This window comes from Erinaceus europaeus, chromosome 18, assembly GCF_950295315.1.
Source record: "Erinaceus europaeus chromosome 18, mEriEur2.1, whole genome shotgun sequence".
Taxonomy (NCBI): Eukaryota; Metazoa; Chordata; class Mammalia; order Eulipotyphla; family Erinaceidae; genus Erinaceus; species Erinaceus europaeus.
Window position 1 is genome coordinate 30,846,133 of NC_080179.1, and position 20,306 is coordinate 30,866,438.

The following is a 20,306-nucleotide window of genomic DNA, read 5'->3' on the forward strand; positions in this document are numbered from 1 at the left end:
AAGTTGCTAAAGGGAAAAATCCTTATATGCACACATGTATTGTGCAGGTCTAGGATGCATATGAGTTGGGTAATTTATTCCCCTTAATATCACAAAGTATATTGCTAATCATATTAGCTATTGTTTACTCTCAATAACCCATGAGAGAGAGAGAGTAGCTGTTGTAAGGGTGAAGGAGTAGAGGCAATGGAAGGGTGAGGTTTTGGAATACATGTTCAGAAAAAAAATGTACATGTATGTGATTTTCTCATTTTATATTAGGGGAAAAAAAAAGACCTCTGTAGTAGGTAAGAGGTCAATTCCAGGGTCTCTGTAGCTAATTTATCTAGAAGTCACTTACACAATAAATTCAACTCTTTAAAATTTAGGGAAAAGCTAGAAAGTTAAGTAAGTACAGTTTCTATGTCACAAACAGAGCCACAAAATCAGTAAATTAATTTTGTTTTCATACTTATTTTAGATATATTCTAACAGGCTTAATGATAATTCCCTCGCTCATAATTCATTACTAAGAAGCAAAATAAAAAGTATGGATTTGAGGTGTTGAAGACAGAAGTCAATAATGACATGAGCTGAAAAAGCAGGAGACAACAGAAGAAAAAAACAAAAGCAGAAACTCAGATAACACTCAGAGCCTAATTTAAGCTAATCTAAAAGCTATATCCCTCACAACTATACTGTATCTATTACCGCCCCCCCAAATGATTATAAAATAAATGCTACATTTCTCAGTGTAAACAAAGAACAATCAAAACATTGTTCATGTTGATGATCCTGGGACATTAGAAATAACTAAATTATGCTCCAAAATGTTGTTTTAAGAACGCAGTGAGATAAAAAAAATGCATTTTTAGTAGACAAATGATAAACAAACAAACACAGGAACATTTTAGGGTAGCCATCAATGAAACTGTATATTTACAAATGAAAACTTTAAAAGACATAGATTCAAGCAGGGAGGGTATAAGTAGCATCTTAGATAGTGTCTGTCCAGGTTAGTATGCATTTAACAGATATCAATTTCTTTTCCCTTACTCTGGTATTTGCAGTTCTTTGATAACTTTCTGTCTTTTGCCTTCCAATATAAGATATTTTCTTTTTTGGAAATATTTGTAATATATTGCAACCAACTTCTTTGGTTCATCTTATTATATAACTATGGCCTCTCTGGCACATACCATCTTTTATTGACTTAATACAACAGTTCTTGACTTGCTTCTTGATCACTAAATTTATCCAATTATTCTCTACATTGCTGCCACCATCTCTTAGTTTTTCTATAGTATAAATGTAAAGATGTTAGCTTACTGATAAAAGAATTTCATAGCTCTCCAATGTTCTGTTCTCAGAAAAGCCACATCAAACTGTTCATGATTGACCCTTGGTAACCTCTACATACTCTCATCTTTTTTCCCCAGAGTTTCCTATTTATTTAATTTAAAAAGTTTATTTTATTTTTTTAATTGAGGGAGGTTAATGCTTTACAATGCAGTCACTGGCACATGCATATACTTTCATTCTGTACCCGGCCCCCCCACAGTTTTCTTCTACCCTTTCCTATCCTCTTTCCCTAGAGTTCTTTTCTTTGATAAAATACACCATGCCCCGTTAATGTTTCACTTTGCTTTCTCCCTCCCTGTGCCTAATTATTAGGCCCCACTTGTAAGTTCTCATCTTTTACCACACATGCTTTATTACACCTTATCGCTATAATCAACTTAGTATAGTTCTAAATAGCTATGCTTTCTGCTCTTTGAGCCTTTGCACATGTTGTGCGGTATCCAAAGTCAATTCTCAGTATTCTTTTCTCAATTCTTATTTTCCCTTGATATCTTGATTTAGACATCAATTCTCTGGATGGTTCTCCAAGACTGTTTTGGGTATGAGTCTCAGGTACGCCAATCATAATGAAGCACTCTACACTGTATCTGCAAGAATACATCTCTTTCTCCAGTTTAAGTAGGTTTCTTGAGATCCCAAGCTATGTTTTGTTTCCTACTTTTCTCCAGTTCCTTGCCTAGCATCCTAGCATATCCTCAATACAGGCACTTTGAATGACATTGCATTCTCTTCCCCATAGAACCTAACATAATAATGTACATTTATCATATAATCTGTTCATGACTAAGAATGGTATAGTAACTGAGACCAAGCTCAATTATTTAGGAGGATTTCTTTGTCCTCTGGGGTTTTACAATTAACATTCAAGAAGTCATTTCCCTTGGCAGTAGGTTTAAAAATACCAGGAAATTTTATAAAACAGTACATTCTTTGTAGACTACATTTGTAATTAGCAAATGGCAAATGAAGAAAATAAGCTTTTGTAGTAGCCAAATTCTGTTAGACCTGAGAAGGAGGTAACACTTATCCAAATCGCAATAGAATGAATACTGAAGAAGCTACTACCAATAACTACAATTATTAACATTAACAGCACTTTTTATTGTTTTATTCACTATATGTACTTAATTCAATTAATATTCAGAATAACTGTGTGGCAGTCATCACACTACACATTTTATATATGAAGAAATGGGGGCATGAAACAGTTAATTCTAAGGTTAAGGAATGAGTGGCAGATCTGGAACTAAAAACTAGCCAGTCTCATGAACCATTATGCTAAATCAAATATGCTGGCTTCTATATTTAGAGGGTATTTCCTAAATGACCAAAGTGTATCTTGCATTTCTTTTCCAGTTGCTGATCTTCGTGAACAAAACATGGAAAAAGCAAACAGCTGTAATAAAGGAGCTATTTTCTTTCAGCATAACTAGCTAGCTAGTCACATTAATGTTCAGATTTAATTTGGTCAAGAGTAAATAAATAAATAACTCTAAGCTTTCTATGGTGACTAAAAATTCAAGCTTAGGTAACTCAAAATGCAAATGAGGTATGTGAAAACATTTGTCCTATCGACACTATACTGAGAAACATCATCAGGTGATCAAATTGTTTTTCTATTTTGTTTATTTCAAGAACACCTATTTTTACAAGGAAAAAGTAAAATTAAAAAATCTTTCTCAATTTTAATACAGCCTATAAGTTAGACAAATCTGTTGGTTATAACATTTATATTTTTCTCTCCTGATTTCCACTGACATATGATCCTGCTTTACAGATCAAAAAGTACTTTTTATGAAGCCAGATTTGCTCAAATATACATATTATCCTTATATTTTCTCAAAGCTAGTCACTCATGTGGATGAGAAGAATAAAGAAACAAAAACGAAAGTATAATTCTGTTAAATCAGCATTTTAATGAATTACATAAATTTCTTTAACAGTATAAATAAAATTCTAATAAAATATCTTTGGGACAACAATGACAAATATAATGTTTCTAGATGTACCATGCAATTCAGTTCTTTACATTCTCATTTATTATCGTTTTCATCTTTCAAAACTCTAAATTGGCGACTTCTTTAAAACAACTCCTTTCCTACATCCTTCCCCTCCCTCCCTCCCTCCCTCCCTCCCTCCCTTCCCTCAATCCCTCTCTCCTTTTCTTTATTTTCTCCCTTCCCTTCCCTTCCCTTCCCTTCCCTTCCCTTCCCTTCCCTTCCCTTCCCTTCCCTTCCCTTCCCTTCCCTTCCCTTCCCTTCCCTTCCCTTCCCTTCCCTTCCCTTCCCTTCCCTTCCCTCCTTCCCTTCCCTTCCCTTCCCTTCCCTTCCCTTCCCTTCCCTTCCCTTCCCTCCCCTCCCCTCCCCTCCCCTCCCCTCCCCTTCCTTTTTTCCTTCCGATTTCTGTTTCGACCTTACAAAGCCCTGCTGGAGTCTGTAGCACACCAAATCTAAGAAGTATCAAGATTAATGTTGTACTTACTATTTGTGCCACAGTTAATATAAGCATAATAACAATGTTAGGAAGCTATTTTAATGGGTAAGAAATTGAAGTTAAACACTCAATGTACTAGCTGACAGATACATACTCAGATTAAGATCTGTGCAATTTAAAAATGGTCAAAGTATTAAGCCATTGATGATGAGCTAGGTTTTCTGTATAACAATGAATATAGCAGCATTACAATGTTTTGATAAGATGCTGATATTCAGAAAAGTATGTTTGTGAATTCTAGGCACTATATCTTATAGTTAGCATGTTATAATTTTAAATAATTATTTATTTGACAAGCACCTAGTGTCTTTCATCTGCACAAAATGCTGATTCCTTATAAAAATGATAAAACTCAAGGTGGAAAAACAGAGTTTTAGGGAAGCTGGGGATGAAGAAGAAATAATCTGTATCTTAAAGGTTTATTTTGTTCCTTTAACACTACCCTATTATATACATTTTCTGAAAATAAAATAGTAATATTAGGCAAAAAGCACTGCACATTTTTGTAATTTTAAAAATAGTCTAAAAATTAAGAAAATGGTCTAAATATAAGAGCTGTAAGAAATGGAAAGTGATCTTTAATTAAAGGGGTGCTAGTCAGCCCTTCTGCAACATCATCCAGAGTGAAAACTGTAAATCACATCTCTTGGGGTTTGTATGCAGAATATTTTAACTCACAAGGGTAAAGGAAATTTTATTATTATAGATGATCAGTTTATCTTCCTTTTGTTTACAGAAATGCTTGACAGCCATATTCAAACCCTAGTATTTGCTATTCCTATCACCAAACTACTAAAGCAAACACCAATAAGCCAGCCTGGGGTTTGAAGGAGGGGTGGAGCTTTCAAAAAACACACTGCAAAGACATGTGTAAAGCAGATGCTCCTTTTAAGCTATATTTTATAATACATTTGTTCCATTTGTTCTTTCTTTCTACAACAGAAATAGCCTCATGAAATGTGAAATGTTTATTCCTTGAGCCTAATTAAAAGAATTATCCACAATGTTCAATTCATTTCCAGGCAGTAAGTTAAAAACAAATGTGATGTCACAGTTCTACTTATCTCATGGTTATTCAACTTCAAGGTTGCTTACTAACACATTAATTAATACCTACTGAATAGTAAGATTCCCAAACAGCAACTGAAAACTCTGAGGGATTTATCCTACATTTATTTTGTACTTTCCCCGTGGCATGACTCTTTATTAAGATGATTCATAATAATTTCATTCAATTTAATCTGTATAGGATCACACGACAGAGAAAAGGTAAAAAAATTATACAATATAATATATCTCTGAACTTATTCATACAAACTGACATAAGGTACAAGCTGCAATTCTTAGTAATTATTGAAATTTAGGAATAGTTTTAGAATAAAAAAGAAATTTCACCAGGGAAATAATTCAATGGATACAGCATAAACTTGCAAGCTTGAGGTTCTCAGTTCAATCCCCAGCACTGCCTGTATGAGAGTATCTTGTGTATGTCTCATGGAAACTGTCTCCTAAGTATTAAGTACAATAATTCTTTAATTAAATAAAAATAAATCAACTTAATTCAATACAATCAATATTACTGTATATTAAAATCTTACCAGTAGTACTTGGTATATTAAGTTTGCTTAAGTGGTCTTTTTGTGCTTTTGTTAGTAAGTATATTCTATGAAATTCTTCTTTTATATCCCAGAAAGTCTTCTCTATACAACCCCTACAAATAAATCAATATTTTAAAATATAAGGCTGTATCTTAACATATTAATGTCATAATGAAAACTTACATACCTTTTTATGTACCTCAACATATTTATTGAAAGGTTAAGTTAAAAAATCATTTTGAAGTCCTAGAAATTCATACAATTTCTACAAAATGTTTAAAAATTCAGGCACAAAGTGATAAACAATAAATAAAAATGTTCTAATATGTGAATGTAATGCAGATTAGCATTATCTATGCATATAACACACACTGGAGTCTCTTACATTAAAAGTTTTTCTGTGGCTGGTGAGACAGCATAGTGATTATGTAAAACGATTTCTATGCTTGAGGCACTAAAAGTCTCAGATTTGAATCCCACCAGCACTACCATAAGCCAAACTTAGTGCTCTGGTAAAAAAGAGAAAAATTTCTATGTACTGACTTCTGTTCTTTGTAAACTTCTTAAATAGAGAAAAACTAAAAGATCCCTCACTTTGATATGGTTCACATTATGATCCATATAAACGAAATGTAGCTACAATACTTCCTCTACTGAAAAAAGTAACATTGTCAGAGAGTTCAGTATTTGCATCTTTATTATTAACAGTGTAACTTATTTAGATCATTTTAACATGTTTTTAACAGGGAGAAGCCTTGAATTGATTTTAAAGGGCTACTATTTTCTTAAAATTGCAAAACATTTAAAATACATAATATTTTGAATTTCAATATTCAAAATCTTAAGGATTGTCAAAAACAGATACGGAATTACCTTTCATGGAGTAAAGGGATGCCAAGACTTTTTGGTGAAGTTTCTTTTCTAGGAGAAGAAATATCTTGTTTTTTTACCTAAGATATAAAATGACAACCATGTTGAATCATTTCCAGCACAAGTGAGAATGAGTTAATAGAAAACACAATAGAAAATATTTTCTTGTTTAAAAAAAGTCGATAGTTTACACACATTTGTATGTGTTTATATAAAGTATACTATATACCCTTCAAAAAATAAGATCAGGGAAAAGAAAGATGAAGATAAAAAAGTAGGTCAAAGACATTAAGTATTTCTTATAACTTGTTATTTTCAGCAAGGGCAATTCATGGAATTTCTTCAAATTTCATCCCTGATCAAAACTGCTGTGCTAAAAAACAAAACAAAACAAAATGCTGTGCTGAGTCACCAAGCACTTGATATGTCCAGAAACTTTAGAAAATAAAATTTCAGGGGCTGTGTGGTTGAGTGCACATGCTACCATGCTCAAAGGCCAGGGATTCAAGTCCGTGGTTCACACAGGCAGGTAGGAAGCTCCACTAGTGGTGAAACAGTGCTACAGGTCTCTCTCATTCTATCTCTCCCTCACTCCCTCTCAATTTCTCTCTATCCTATCAAATTAAAGAAAAAAGAAAAAAGTGAATTTACTTATTTTCCATTATTGACCAATACATTTAAATATTTCTTTTAATATATATGAACAGATAATCATAGAAAGTAAGAAAAGTCAAGTTATAGTGCCTTAGCATTTAACAAACATTTAAAATATAGTGTATTTATTTCAGCTACTTCAACACAAGTTCTTGCCTTTCACTCCCACCCTGTGGCTTACAGTGGTATTACATTCACTGTAACATTTCAAAGTTAACATTAATATCATATTCAACTTAGGAGCTTATGTGACCTCTGCATCCCTGTAGATCTGAACTCACATTCTGTGGTCATGAGTAGGAATGTTCCAAGCTACCCCAATATTTACCCATCTTCCTCAGGTCAATATTGGAGTAGCTTGGAGGATGGAACATTCTCTACCGTTGTTGATCCAAGTTGAGGGCAAGGTCCTATGGGGGGCCACAAAGGCATCTATTTTGTTGTTCCTGATAGAGATGACCAGTAACAATAGAGAGGGATTTATTTGAGGTCTGAGCCCATTAAGTCTGCTTGGGAATCTCAGGACTCACTGAGTAGGCCCCCAGCTGATGGGGTGGCCTGATAGTGACTAAAGAGTCATCAAAGTATGCCAGTCTCTAGCCCTTATTCAGCTTTTGCAGTCCTTGCTTTGCTAAGGTTAGCCTTGGAGTGAGTGTGAGAACTGTAATAGGAAGTAGGTGAGGAAGATATCTAAGTCTAGCTGAATATGGGACCCAGATCAAATCAAATCAAATCGATGGGGTTTACAGTCAACAATATTTATACCTCTTTCCCATATTAGGGAGCTACTCTCTTCCCTGATCCAGCTTTTTGGTCCTTTTCCCAGCCATGACATCATCTCCCCAGACAATAATTAGGATCTACCTGCAGATTTCAGGCTCAAGGAAAACAAACAAACAAATAAAAAAAACAAACAAAACCCCTAGTATAGCAACAGCCCTTTGGAAAATAACTAAAATGTGCCTACTAGTTATCTACAAAATGGAGGACCCCCAACCCTTCATCTGCACTATTACAGCTTACAGCCTTTAGGTCCATGACTGGTCAACAAATTGTTTGGCTTTGTATGTTAACTCTCTTGTCAACCACCAGGTTCCAGATGCTACCAAGATGCCGACCAGACTTTGGACAGACGACCCAACCAATATGTTCTGGACCTCCGCTTCCTCAAAGCCCCACCCTACTAGGAAAAGAGAGAGACAGGCTGGGAGTATGGATCGACCTGTCAACGCCCATGTTCAGCAGGGAAGCAATTACAGAAACCAGACCTTCCACCTCCTGCATCGCAAAATGACCCTGGGTCCATACTCCCTGAGGGATACAGAATAGGAAAACTATCAGGGGAAGGGATGGGATACGGAGATCTGGTGGTGGGACTTGTGTGAAGTTGTACCCCTCTTATCCTATGGTTTAGTCAGTTTCCTTTTTATAAATAAAAAAAAATAAAGAAAATACCATATTTTTTAACTTTTTCAATCAACACCTAGAAAACAATGCATATTATGCAAACTTTCTTCTTCTACTTGCACAAAACTCTTTTGTTTTACTAGGATAATAATGATTTACCAGTTGCTATCAATGCCTACATTCTATTTAAACTGATAGATAGCTTTAGAACTGAGCAGTATCCCTGGATCATCAAAAGAACTACTCTACCATCCGGAATTCCATTAATACTGGGGATCAAACACAAAGGCTCATGCAACAGTAAGTGTACTCTACATTGAGTTATCTCCTGGTCCTTCCATAATCCAGTTTATACTCTATTCATAAAAAAAAGAGTGGGGGAGGGAGGCGGAGGAGAATTAGAGAGGGAGAGATACCAAAGTGCTGTTCCATCATCTATGGAATTCTCTTAATGATGGCCACAGTGTTCCTATGTAGTGCCAGGGCCTCATGTTTTACTATGTCAAAATTTACCCACTGAGCTCTCTCCTAATATTTTAGTTTCATTTTTAAATATTTTATTTATTGAGATAGAGACGGGTTCTTTGTTTTAATTATTGCTCTACCTTCCCATTTCCCCCTAAATACCAGTGATTACTTAACATTCCCCAAATAGAGCATTACTTAATAGTAATAAGTAAAATAAAATGTTGGCAATCAAACATTTTATGATTTTATACATTGTGTTGTCTGAGGTAAAATGAAGATCATTTGCTGCTGCATACTTTATATCTGAGAAACATTTAGGTTGTCTTTTGGATTAAAACTGCATTACTGAGTTTTGTAAAGCAGTAACATCAGAAGACATTTTAACATTCACAGTTTGTTTTTAAAAGTGGTAGACAAGATTTTTTCTTTAGTGTTGTGTGCAATTAGAACACTTAATTGATTTTTCTATGGACTGAGAAGAAAAATGTTTTAAATCTAGTAAGCAGTTCAGGATGCAACAAGCATGAAAACATACTTTTAAAAGATTATATGAAATCTATTTAATGAAATCAGAGAAGAGGTAATATTAAGTGAACACAAACAGTTGATAATTTGATGTTAAGACAGTTAAATAGTTAAATTGATTTCCCTTAAATTTATTACTAAAAATTCTCATATGAGAAAATTATTAGGAACAACACAAAACCCAAAAAGTAGTAAGTATTCTGTACTTTTAGCCTGAAAATGATAGTTACAGCAAATAATAAACAATATCCATTTCTAAAGTTTGATTATTGACACAGACTATAGAATGATTATTTCTGATATTAAGTTAAAGAAGGTTTGAAAACTAATTAGGGGTAGAGAGTTGATGAGGAAAACGATGTTTTACTTGGTTTGGCAAATCTACTTGTCAACTTATTATGTCTAGACTTGATAACTGATGTAGATGAACTTAACTTGGAAAAGATTCCTTGGGTATATTGTAGGTGGGTAAAGAGAGTACTCACTAGAGTTTCGGTGAATTATATAAAATATATAAAGTAAGGCCTTTTTTTTAGGGGTGGGGGTAAGAAACAGCTCTATTATATTAATTTTAGGTCTAAAAGATTCCAACATAAAATCTCAAAAAGATAGCCTTTTTTGGGGTTATCTCCAGGGTTTCTTTTTTCTTTTTAAATTTCTTTATTGGGGAATTAATGTTTTACATTCAACAGCAAATACAATAGTTTGTACATGCATAATATTTCCCAGTTTTCCATATAACAATACAACCCCCACTAGGTCCTCTGTCATCCTTCTTGGATCTGTATTCTCCCCACCCACCCACCCCAGAATCTTTTACTTTGGTGCAATATGCCAATTCCAGGGTTTCTTTGTCTTGGATTTTCTCCAGAAAGTGGTAAGAAAGGCAAAAAGAGGGAAACCACAGCACCAAAATTTCCTTGAATGTGGTGGGGCCAGGCAAAAAATTGAGTCACATACAAGGCAAAGCAGCAACACACTATGCAAATGAGCTATTTCTGCCAGCCTCCCAAAGCCACTGTTGAATATGCTAGTTGCAAAAAAGGAAAAAGACATTTTAAAGTAAGGTTCATCTATTGATAGAATGGGTATAGCATGCTAATACAATTTTCTGTTAACAATCTTCCACAGTTTTATGAAAAGGATCATTTACTTTTTTCCTTCCAATTTTATTTGATAGGACACAGAGAGAAATTGAGAGAGAAGGGGCAAACAGAGAGGGAGAAAGAAAGATATTTGCAGACCTGCTTGAGAAGCATCCTCCCTGCAGGTGTGGAGCAGGGGCTTAAACCTGGGTCCCTGTATATGGTAATGTGTGCACTCAACTGGGTGTGTTGTCTCCTAGCTCTGAAAAGGATCATTTATTTTTCAAAGGATTCAGGATTAGTAATAGTCAATGACAACTTCAACATTTCTCTAGAAACTCAATTTCATTTTAGTGTGAAATTACGAAGATCATTCAGTTGGTTGAGCATCCCAAGAGTAGGTAAACACTAGAAGAGATGATATTTTCCTATCTGTTGTCAAATATTACCCAAGTGCATAATATTCTGCAGGAAGTTGAAGTTACAGCAACTTCAACTAAGAAAGCAAAGGAACTTGCTGAAGATTATATTTTAGGAGATTTTCAATGTTAAATCATTCAACAAATGAGTTTATTTTGAGGTACTAAAACTTAAAATACTTAACATTATAAACTGTTCCAAGTACTAGTTTGGAAATGCTGAACTTGTGGAATGAATACTGAAATAAGAGTTTTTTTACACGTCGTACTTATAATTTACACTTCCAGTATGGCACTGGGTAAGTCATTCAACTAAATCATTAAGATACCCATTTGAAGTAGTTGAGAGATGTTGTGAAATGATTTCTTAAAATTTTCCTTATGTGAATTAGGAGTACTTTGTTTTAGTATAAATCCGAGTTCTTCTTAGATGGATTATATAAAAAAGATATGAATTAGTTGAATATGCAATGGAAAAAAAAGAAAAAGTAGCTAATATTTCACTAGTCCAAAACCATTATCTCTACATTATTGCTAATGTAGAGATAATGGAAAATGTTTTTGTGTGTTGGAGTTCATGATGTTAGATATCAACATCTCAAAGAAACATTTCCCCAATACCCATCTTTTAAAACTACTGGTACTAAAAATGAGCACATTTTATTTATCTTATAAAACAATTTGAAAAATGTGGGAAATTATTTATAGTAGTCAATTATGCTTTTTAAAAATATATTATTTATTTATTTACTATTGGATAGAGACAGAGTTGGGAGAGAGAAGAAAGAGAGAGACACCTGCAGGCCTGCTTCACTACTGATGAAACTTTTCTCCCATTAGGGGACCAGGGCCTTCAACTACATTGTAATATGTGTGCTTAACCAGGTACACCACTGCCTGGTCCCCTAATGGCCAAATTATGGATTCAATCCAAGTATCTATTCACACATGAATGAAGACAATGCCCACATACATACAGGACTTTTTTTCCTTTTTTTTTTGGCTGGATGAGTTGGGACCTCATACATAACAATTACATTGCTCCTAGATGACTTTTTCTTTTCGAGAAAGAGAGAGAAGGCGAGAAACCAGAGATGCTCCCTCCTGCTGTGGCATGCTCATATGGTGCTGGAACTGAAACCTGGGTCATGCACATAACAAGACAAAGACAAATGCTCCACCTAGTGAGCCCACAAAGAAATATTTTAAAGAGATATTTTAAGACTGACTTGATAAACTGGCAAATACTGTGCTAAATGAAACAAGCCATACACAGAAAGAGATACTACCTGATCTAATTTACACTGGGAACCAAAAATGCTGAACTCATAGAGGAAGAAAGTAGATTTGTGGGTGCCAATGTTTGGGCATAGGAGATATTCTGTGGAGCTAGGTCATGGATACACAGTTTTATTTATGTAGATCTAGTGTACAGTATGGTTAACATTACTACATCACATACTTTCATTTTTCTAAGAGTAAATATTTACTTATTTAGTTAACCACCAGGTTTGTGTCTGTACTACAACTCTAGTGTTCCTGCCCCCCTTTTTTCTTTTTATGACAGAGAAATAGAGAAGGAGGTAGGAAGAGACACATACAGTACTACTCCATTGCTTGTGAACCTTCCCTTTATAGGCAGGGACTGAGTACTTAGCCTAGGCCCTTGCATCCATGGTGATGTGTATATTCTACTGTGTGTGACACTGCTTGGTCCCCTCTGAGAATAAATCTTGTTTTTACCACTGACACACACAAAAATAACTGTAATGTGATGGGTATGTTAATAAGTTGAACAGTTGTATTCACTTCATAGTGTATATACATATTAAAACATAATGTATGCTTTAATTATAAGCAACATTTGTTACTTATATCTGCATTTAATTGGGGGGAGTTCGGTGAAGAATTCTAATTCAGAATCATGTTGTTTCATAAAGATATTAGACAACTAAAGTAGCAACATTAAATTGAATTATGGATCTTTTAGAGATAATACTAAATTCATTAATGGGATATAAGTTCTATCATTTGGAAGGGATCTAAGCATTAAAAGGCTAGTATGAAATAAAGGTGGGGGCTGAGGAAATAGCATAATGGTTATGCAAAAAGACTTTCATTCCTGAAGCTACAGGATCCCAGGTTTAGTCTTAACCATAAACCATAGCTGTGCAGTGCTCTGATAAAACAAACAAACAAACAATAATATAAATAAAGGTGAAAATTTCTAACTATTTGAAAGTATTAAACTACCATTTCATTCCAGAATTGATATTAAAGATACCCTCTAAATGTTATTTGAGATACCAATATCTAAGCAAAATAAATATTTTTAGGTATTCAGGCATCTAAGCTATTATTTAATTTTGCTTCAGAATGAGGCTTAATAGAAACAAGTCTTTAAAACATAAAATAAAACCATGTTCTTACTTGGAACAGTGTAAACAGAAAACTAAGCCACACTGAGATAGGATGCAGTAATAAAAACACTATAAACTATCAGAAAGTCATAAGTACTAATTTGATAAATTTACTACAGAGAAAGGAAAAATGAGCAGTGGAAAAAGAAACTGAAGATTCATTTATAAATTGGATTTTTGAATGAAAAATTAAATGAAAAACTGAATGAAATTTTTCATTGAATTTTGAAAAATTTCATTGAAATTTTTCAAAAAATTGAATGAAAAATTAAAAAGAATGAAAAATTAAAAAAGTAACTGCAGTTGAATAATTTTTAGTCAGTTTTAGTTTTGAGACCAAGATATTATGATGAAATCAAGCATAGAACATAGTTGAACTAGGGAGAAAAGTGAGAAAAGGTTAAGACAGGAAAGAGATTAAGGTAGAAAATAAGAACAGAATAAAATTACAAAAGCACAGTAAGAGAAAAAAATTGAGGACAAAAGATAAATAAAAACAAGGAAATTATATTTCTAGTAATTTATGGCTGGGGCTGGCCAATGGTGTACGTGGTTAAGCTCACATGATACCATGCACAAGAAACCCCTGCTCCTCACCTGCAGTTGCACGAGTGGAGAAGCAAGCCTGCAAGTGTCTTATCTTTCACTCTCCCTCTCTATCTCCACCTCCACTCTAATTTCTCTCTCTTATCAAATAAAAAAAATAGAGACATATTTTGTAGTAGTGGCATCAAGCCCCAGTGGTAACCTTGGTGGCAATGAAAAAGAAAAAGGAAAAAAAAAAAAAAACACTTGGAAGTAGTAGGTGTGACTTAGAAAGGAAGAGAAGGTAGGACCATAAGAGATAAAAGGGCAAATATATCTAAATATAGAAGCTACAGAAGTAATAGTCAAGCCATATCTGTGACCTTGGGAGAACTACTGCAGTTTCCAATGGAGGGAAATGGTAACACAGAATCTGGTGGTGGGAAAGGTGTGGAATTACACCTGTTATCTTATAATTTTGTAAATCAATATTAAATCACAAAGAAAACATTTAAAAAGTATTTATGGTCATATGAAATTTATGGCTCTTACACCCTCATCAATATTCCAGAAATTTAGCGAAGCAAAAGGAACACAAGTCTTAGGAGCCTTATCTATATTATCTATATTCCACACGGTGCAGTAGATTATGAGAACCCATTGCCAATGTGGGAACAGTTCTAGGGCAAAATGGGATCTGCCCCAGAGTTTGGAAATAAGTACAGGAAAAAAATAATATACAAAATAAAAATCCCCCCATTCACTTCCAAATTCTTTAGAGAGCAGAGGTTTAATGTAAAGCCTCCCCCCACCTCTAACAATCCAATATTACAATGCAGCACTCTATAAAAGAAAAAGTTAAAATCTCTTACCTGTACTGTCAAAATTACTATAAATTCAATTCTAGGAAGTGAATTTGAAACACAGTGAGATGGTTTCCTACTATCTGTGCCACTTTGAGTCTTTTACATTGTATTAGATATCTTTTTTCCATCTTTTTAAGTGGGCCAGCAAATAAATCTAGGGTCACTGAGGGGCCTCTCTAGGTTAATTTTTTTCTCACTGTTTTAGAGAGAAGGGAAGAGAGAAGACTGACACAGAGAGAAGAGAGCCGCCAAGGCACTGTTTCACCATCCATTAGTTCCCCTGGTGCATTCGTTCCATGGTGTTTATATGTGGTGCTGAGGAAAAAAACAAAACAAAACAAAAAAACCAAAAACAAAACAAAAAAACACTTTCTGGGGTCGGGTGGTAGCACACCTGGTTGAGTGCACATGTTAGAATGTCCAAGGACCGGGGCCAGGTGGGTGGTGCACCTGGCTGAGCGCCCATGTTATAGTGCGCAAGGACCCAGGTTCAAGCTCCTGGTCCCCACCTGCAGAGGGAAAGCTTCACAAGTGGTGAAGCAGTGCTACAGGTGTCTGACTGTCTGTCTCTCTCACTCTCTATTATCCTCTTCCCTCTCAATTTCTGACTCTCTCTATCCAACAAATAAAGATTAAAAAAAAAAGTTAAAAATAAAGAACAAAAAAAATGCACAAAGACCTAGGTTCTAAAAAAAAAAAAAAAAAAAAAAAAAAAGACCTAGGTTCTAGCCCCCGGAACCCACCTGCATGGGGGAAAGCTTTGAGTGGTGAAGCAGGGTTGCAGATGTCTCCGTCTCTCTCTCTCTCCCTCTTTATTACCCTTTTCCTCTCGATTTCTGACTGTCTCTGTCCAATAAATAAATTAATTAATTAAATAAAAAATTTAAAAAAATCGATAGATGTGGCATTGAGGTTCAAACTTTGGGTCACATATACTACAAAGATATATGCTATACTGGGTAAGCTATCTTCTGGATCCTGAACTTAATGTCTTTTTATTTGTGCATGGCTTTGGGTCACTTTTCTGCCATTCAGATAGACAGTGGGAGACACTTTAGTACCACAGCTAGCTCCATTACCATAGCACCTCCCACATGGAGCTGTGGTGTGAATCTGGATCATGCTCATGGCAGTACAAGTGACCTATTGGTGGATTATCTTATCCCTAAATTTATTTTCTTAGTAAGAAGAAACATCTAATTCTGTATACGGGTAGGGAAATGCTTTTTTTATGCAAAAAATACAAAGTGAATAAACGGATTACTCAAATTTAATGAAAATAGCTTCTACTCAAACAACATGTACTTAGTATTTACTTTAATCCATATAATACTGTGAACTAAGTATTTTTAATTTGCTATTGTGAAAAAAGGTCTTAGAGAGGTTAAATAAATGTGCCTATTGCCCAGCTGCTGTGATGGGATACTCAAGCATTTCCTTCTAAGGAGTTTAACTAATCTAGCATAAGACTTGGCTAGTGGAGCCAGGTGGTGGAGCTGAGTGCATACATTAAAGTGTGCAAGGACCCAGATTCAAGCACTCAGACCTCACCTTCAGGGAAGAACCTTCAAGAACAGTGAAGTGGTGCTGTAGGTGTCTATCTTACTCTCTCCTGCTCTATCTCCCCCTTCCCTCTCATTTTCTGTCCTTATAAAAAGTTAATAAAGGAAAGTCCTTTTGCCTGTGCATGGAATGCAGATGTTGAGTTCCTTCGTGAACATCCTAGGTTTGTGAACAGACAGCACTCCCAGGTGATGGTGGCAAGCTTTTCACTCTGCTTCGCTTGTCCCAGGGTCCACAACTCTCTCTCTCTTTCCATCGCCAACATCCCCTTCTGCAGCCTGCACCGAGGCAGCTGGCAAGGGCAGTGATTGGAAACTCCTGGCCTGACCGGGGAGGTGGCACAATAAAGCATTTAAAAAAAAAATTTTATTTATTTATTCCCTTTTGTTGCCCTTGTTTTACTGTTGTAGTTATTATTGTTGTTATTCATGTCGGTGTTGTTGGATATGACAGAGAGAAATGGAGAGAGGAGGGGAAGACAGAGAGGAGGAGAAGAGAAAGATAGACACCTGCAGACCTGCTTCACTGCCTGTGAAGTGAGCCCCCCCCCTCAGGTGGGGAGTCGGGGGCTCGAACCAAGATCCTTACGCTGGTCCTTGCGCTTTGCGCTACCTGCGCTTAACCCACTACACTACCACCTGACTCCCCACAATAAAGCATTTAAGACCCTTGTCTTATAATGACATACCACTTTACAACTGTGAGGATGTCATATATCAGAAAGGACAGAAATAACAAATGTTGGAGATGATGTGGGGAAAAGGAACATATCTGTACTGCTGGTGGAAGTGTAAAATGGTTCAGCCATCCTGGAAAGCAATCTGGAGATCTCTCAGAACACTAGAAATGTGCTTACCCTATGACCTGGCAATTCCTCTGCTGGGGATTTACACAAAGCAAACAAAACCACCTATCAGAAGAGATCTGTGGATACCTATGTTCATAGAAGCACAATTTGTGATTGCCTGAACCTGGAACCAACCCAGATATCTAATGTCAGATGAGTGGCTAATAAAACTGTGGTATATATTTACAATGGAATACTACCCAGTCATTAAAAATGAAGTCGCCTCTTCTGCATCACCTTGAATGGGATTTGAAGATACTATGTTAAGTGAGATAAGCCAAAAGGAGAAGGACAAATAACAAATGATCTTAATTATAAACAAGACTTAATACAATATATGGGGAAAGGGAGGGAGAACACCAATAACTCCCTCAATAAAAAAAAGAAACAAAGGGGTCAGGGCAGTAGCGCTGCAGGTTAAGTGCACATGATGCAAAGTGCAAGGACTAGCGGAAGGATCCCAGTTCAAGCCCCTGGCTCCCCACCTGCAGGGGAGTCGCTTCATAGATGGTGAAGCAGGTCTGCAGGTGTCCATCTTTCTCTCTTCCCCTCTGTCCTCCCCTCCTCTCTCCATTTCTCTGTCCTACCCAACAACAATGACATCAACAATAACTACAACAATAAAACAACAAGGACAACAAAAGGGAAAATAAATATTAAAAATAAGAAACAACACACACACACACACACACACACCCCTGGCCTTATAATACCTGGATCATCTCAAGTTTGATGTATGTGTTCCCTTGAAATTGGGTCCATTTTCTTAACTTTTATTATGTTCTTTTCAGTGCTGGCATTATGAATACTGTTCTCAGTGGCCACTTTTTCCTGTTTTTTTTTTTTTCTCTTGTATTTTTTTTTTAATTACATAGGACAGAGATAAACTGAGAGGGTAGGGGAGATGCAGAGGGAGAAAGATAGGCACCTGTAGACCAGCTTCACCACTCATGAAACATCCCCCCTGCACATAGGGAGAGGGGGTGTGAATCTGGGTCCTTGTGCTTGGTAATATGTGCACTTAACAGGGTGCAACACCACCTGGCCCCCATGATTTTCTTTATGTTGAATACTTTTGGACTGTATCTTAAACATTATGAGCATTAATTTGTGAAGACAAGTTATATAGTTCTGACAGGTGTTGATGTTTTTATTTTTGCAGGTAATTAACCTGGTTTTGCCCAGATTGTCAACTCTTCTGAATCTAAATCTCAGTTTAATCTTTTATATCTTTGATGCAAAATGCTTTTGGTCTGCCCTACATAGCCCAGAGCTTAGTAGATAGGCAGAGACTTGGACAACTTTTAAACACAGATATTAGAGTTCTCATTCTCTGGTTTACCTTTCTGTGATTTCTTTCTTTACTCTCTAGTGGCCACTAAATCTCTTCCTTGCTTCTTCAAGCAAGAATGTTAGTGGGTTTTCTCTTGAAATTTAACTGTGGATTTACCTTGAGTAGATTACTTGCTCCATCTTTTGGCTTTTCTCCTAAACATCTGAAGTTCAGTCTCCAAAGCTCCAAGGTAGTTGTATTTTTGGTATATAGTCCAGAGTTATTATTGCTATTTGTAGGGGGTTACTTTATTAGATGTTCATTCCTTTACAAGAGAAATTGAACTATCAAAGTAATGTTTTGCTTTTCTTTTTTTCTAAAAAATAAAAAAAAAATTACCCCTGTAGGGAGCAGTCTGGAGAACTCTCAGAAGGCTAGAAATGGACCTAACCTAAGACCCTGCAATTCCTCTCTTGGGGATATATCCTAAGGAACCCAAAACCCATCCAAAAAGATTTGTTCACCTATGTTCATAGCAGCACAATTTGTAATAGCCAAAACCTGGAAGCAACTCAGGTGTCCAACAACAGATGAGTGGCTGAGCGAGTTATGGTATATATACACAATGGTATGCTACTCAGTTATTATAAAAATGGTGATTTTGCCTTCTTCACATCATTTTGGATGGAGCTTGAAGGAATCATGTTAAGTGAGATCAGACAGAAACAGAAGGATGAATATGGGATGATCTCACTCATAGGCAGAAGTTGAAAAACAAAATCAGGAGAGAAAAAACTAAACAAAATTTAGACTGGAGTTGGTGTACTGCACCAAAGTAAAGACTCTGGGTTGGGGTGGGGGGGAGGGTTCAGGTCCTGGAACATGATGGCAGACGACCTAGTGGGGGTTGTATTGTTATGTGGAAAACTGGGAGATGTCATGCATGTACAAACTACTGTATTTACTTTAGACTGTAAAACATTTTTTCCTTTAGTATCATGTCTAGTCTTCATTTTAGTTAACTAAGTTACTTTTTTGACCAAAGCAGTGTCTAATTCTGGCCTCAGGCATGAAAGTTTTTTTTCTTTTTTTAAGCACAATCACTCTATTTTCTGAGGCCATAATCTTCATTTTAAACATACAAGACAACTTTCAGCATTAAAAAAAAAAAATCTAGGCTCACATTCTGTGGTCATGAGTAGGAACGTTCTAAGCTGCCCCAATCAGGACCCATATTCATCACATTCTTCATATGAACTTTTTTAGCCTTTAGGTTCATGATTAGTCAACAATTTTTTTGGCTCTAAATGTTAACTCTTTTTTTCAGCCACCAGGTTCCAGATTAACATGATACCAACCAGACTTCCCTGAGCAGACGATCTCACTCACCAATGTGTCCTGAAGCACCACTTCCCCAGAGCCTCACCCCACTAAGGAAAGAGAGAGACAGGCTGGGAGTATGGATTGACCTGCCAATGCCCATGTTCAGTGGGGAAGCAATTACAGAGGCCAGACCTTCCACCTTTTGTACCCCATAATGACCCTGGGTCCATACTCCTAGAGGGATAAAGAATAGGAAAGCTATCAGGGGAGGGATGGGATACAGTTCTAGTGATGGGAATTGTGTGGAGTTGTTCCTATGGTTTTTGTCAGTGTTTTCTTTTTATAAATCTTTTTTTTTTTAAAAAAAGAACTACAATAAGCCAAAAAACACACACACAAAACAAACAAACAAACAAAAAACTTCTATACTGGAGAAACAGTATAGAAGTTATAAAAAAAAAAAAAGAAAAAGAAAACCTAAGCAGGTGGTTCCCAGGTTAAATGCCTGGCACTAACGTAAAACTGAGTTGAGTGGTGCTTTGAAGAGAAAAAAAACAAAACTTCTATGGGAAGATAAGCCTTAAGGAAACTGAGATGAAGTTTTCCTGGAATAGTCAAATCCAAAACCC

At 35.8% G+C, this 20,306-nt stretch overlaps 1 protein-coding gene across 7 annotated transcripts in view; it reads right to left on the bottom strand.

The window, feature by feature from the left end:
* Positions 1-20,306, bottom strand: part of TANK (TRAF family member associated NFKB activator) — a 106,290-nt gene that overhangs the window by 5,393 nt on the left and 80,591 nt on the right. For all 7 annotated transcript variants that reach the window (XM_060177818.1, XM_016188454.2, XM_007523776.3 and 4 more), the window contains exons 5-6: positions 6,306-6,382; positions 5,433-5,545 (exon numbers count right to left, since the gene is read on the bottom strand). In XM_060177818.1, coding sequence (XP_060033801.1) covers positions 5,433-5,545; positions 6,306-6,382 — 190 coding nt within the window. The remainder of the gene's footprint in view (positions 1-5,432; positions 5,546-6,305; positions 6,383-20,306) is intronic.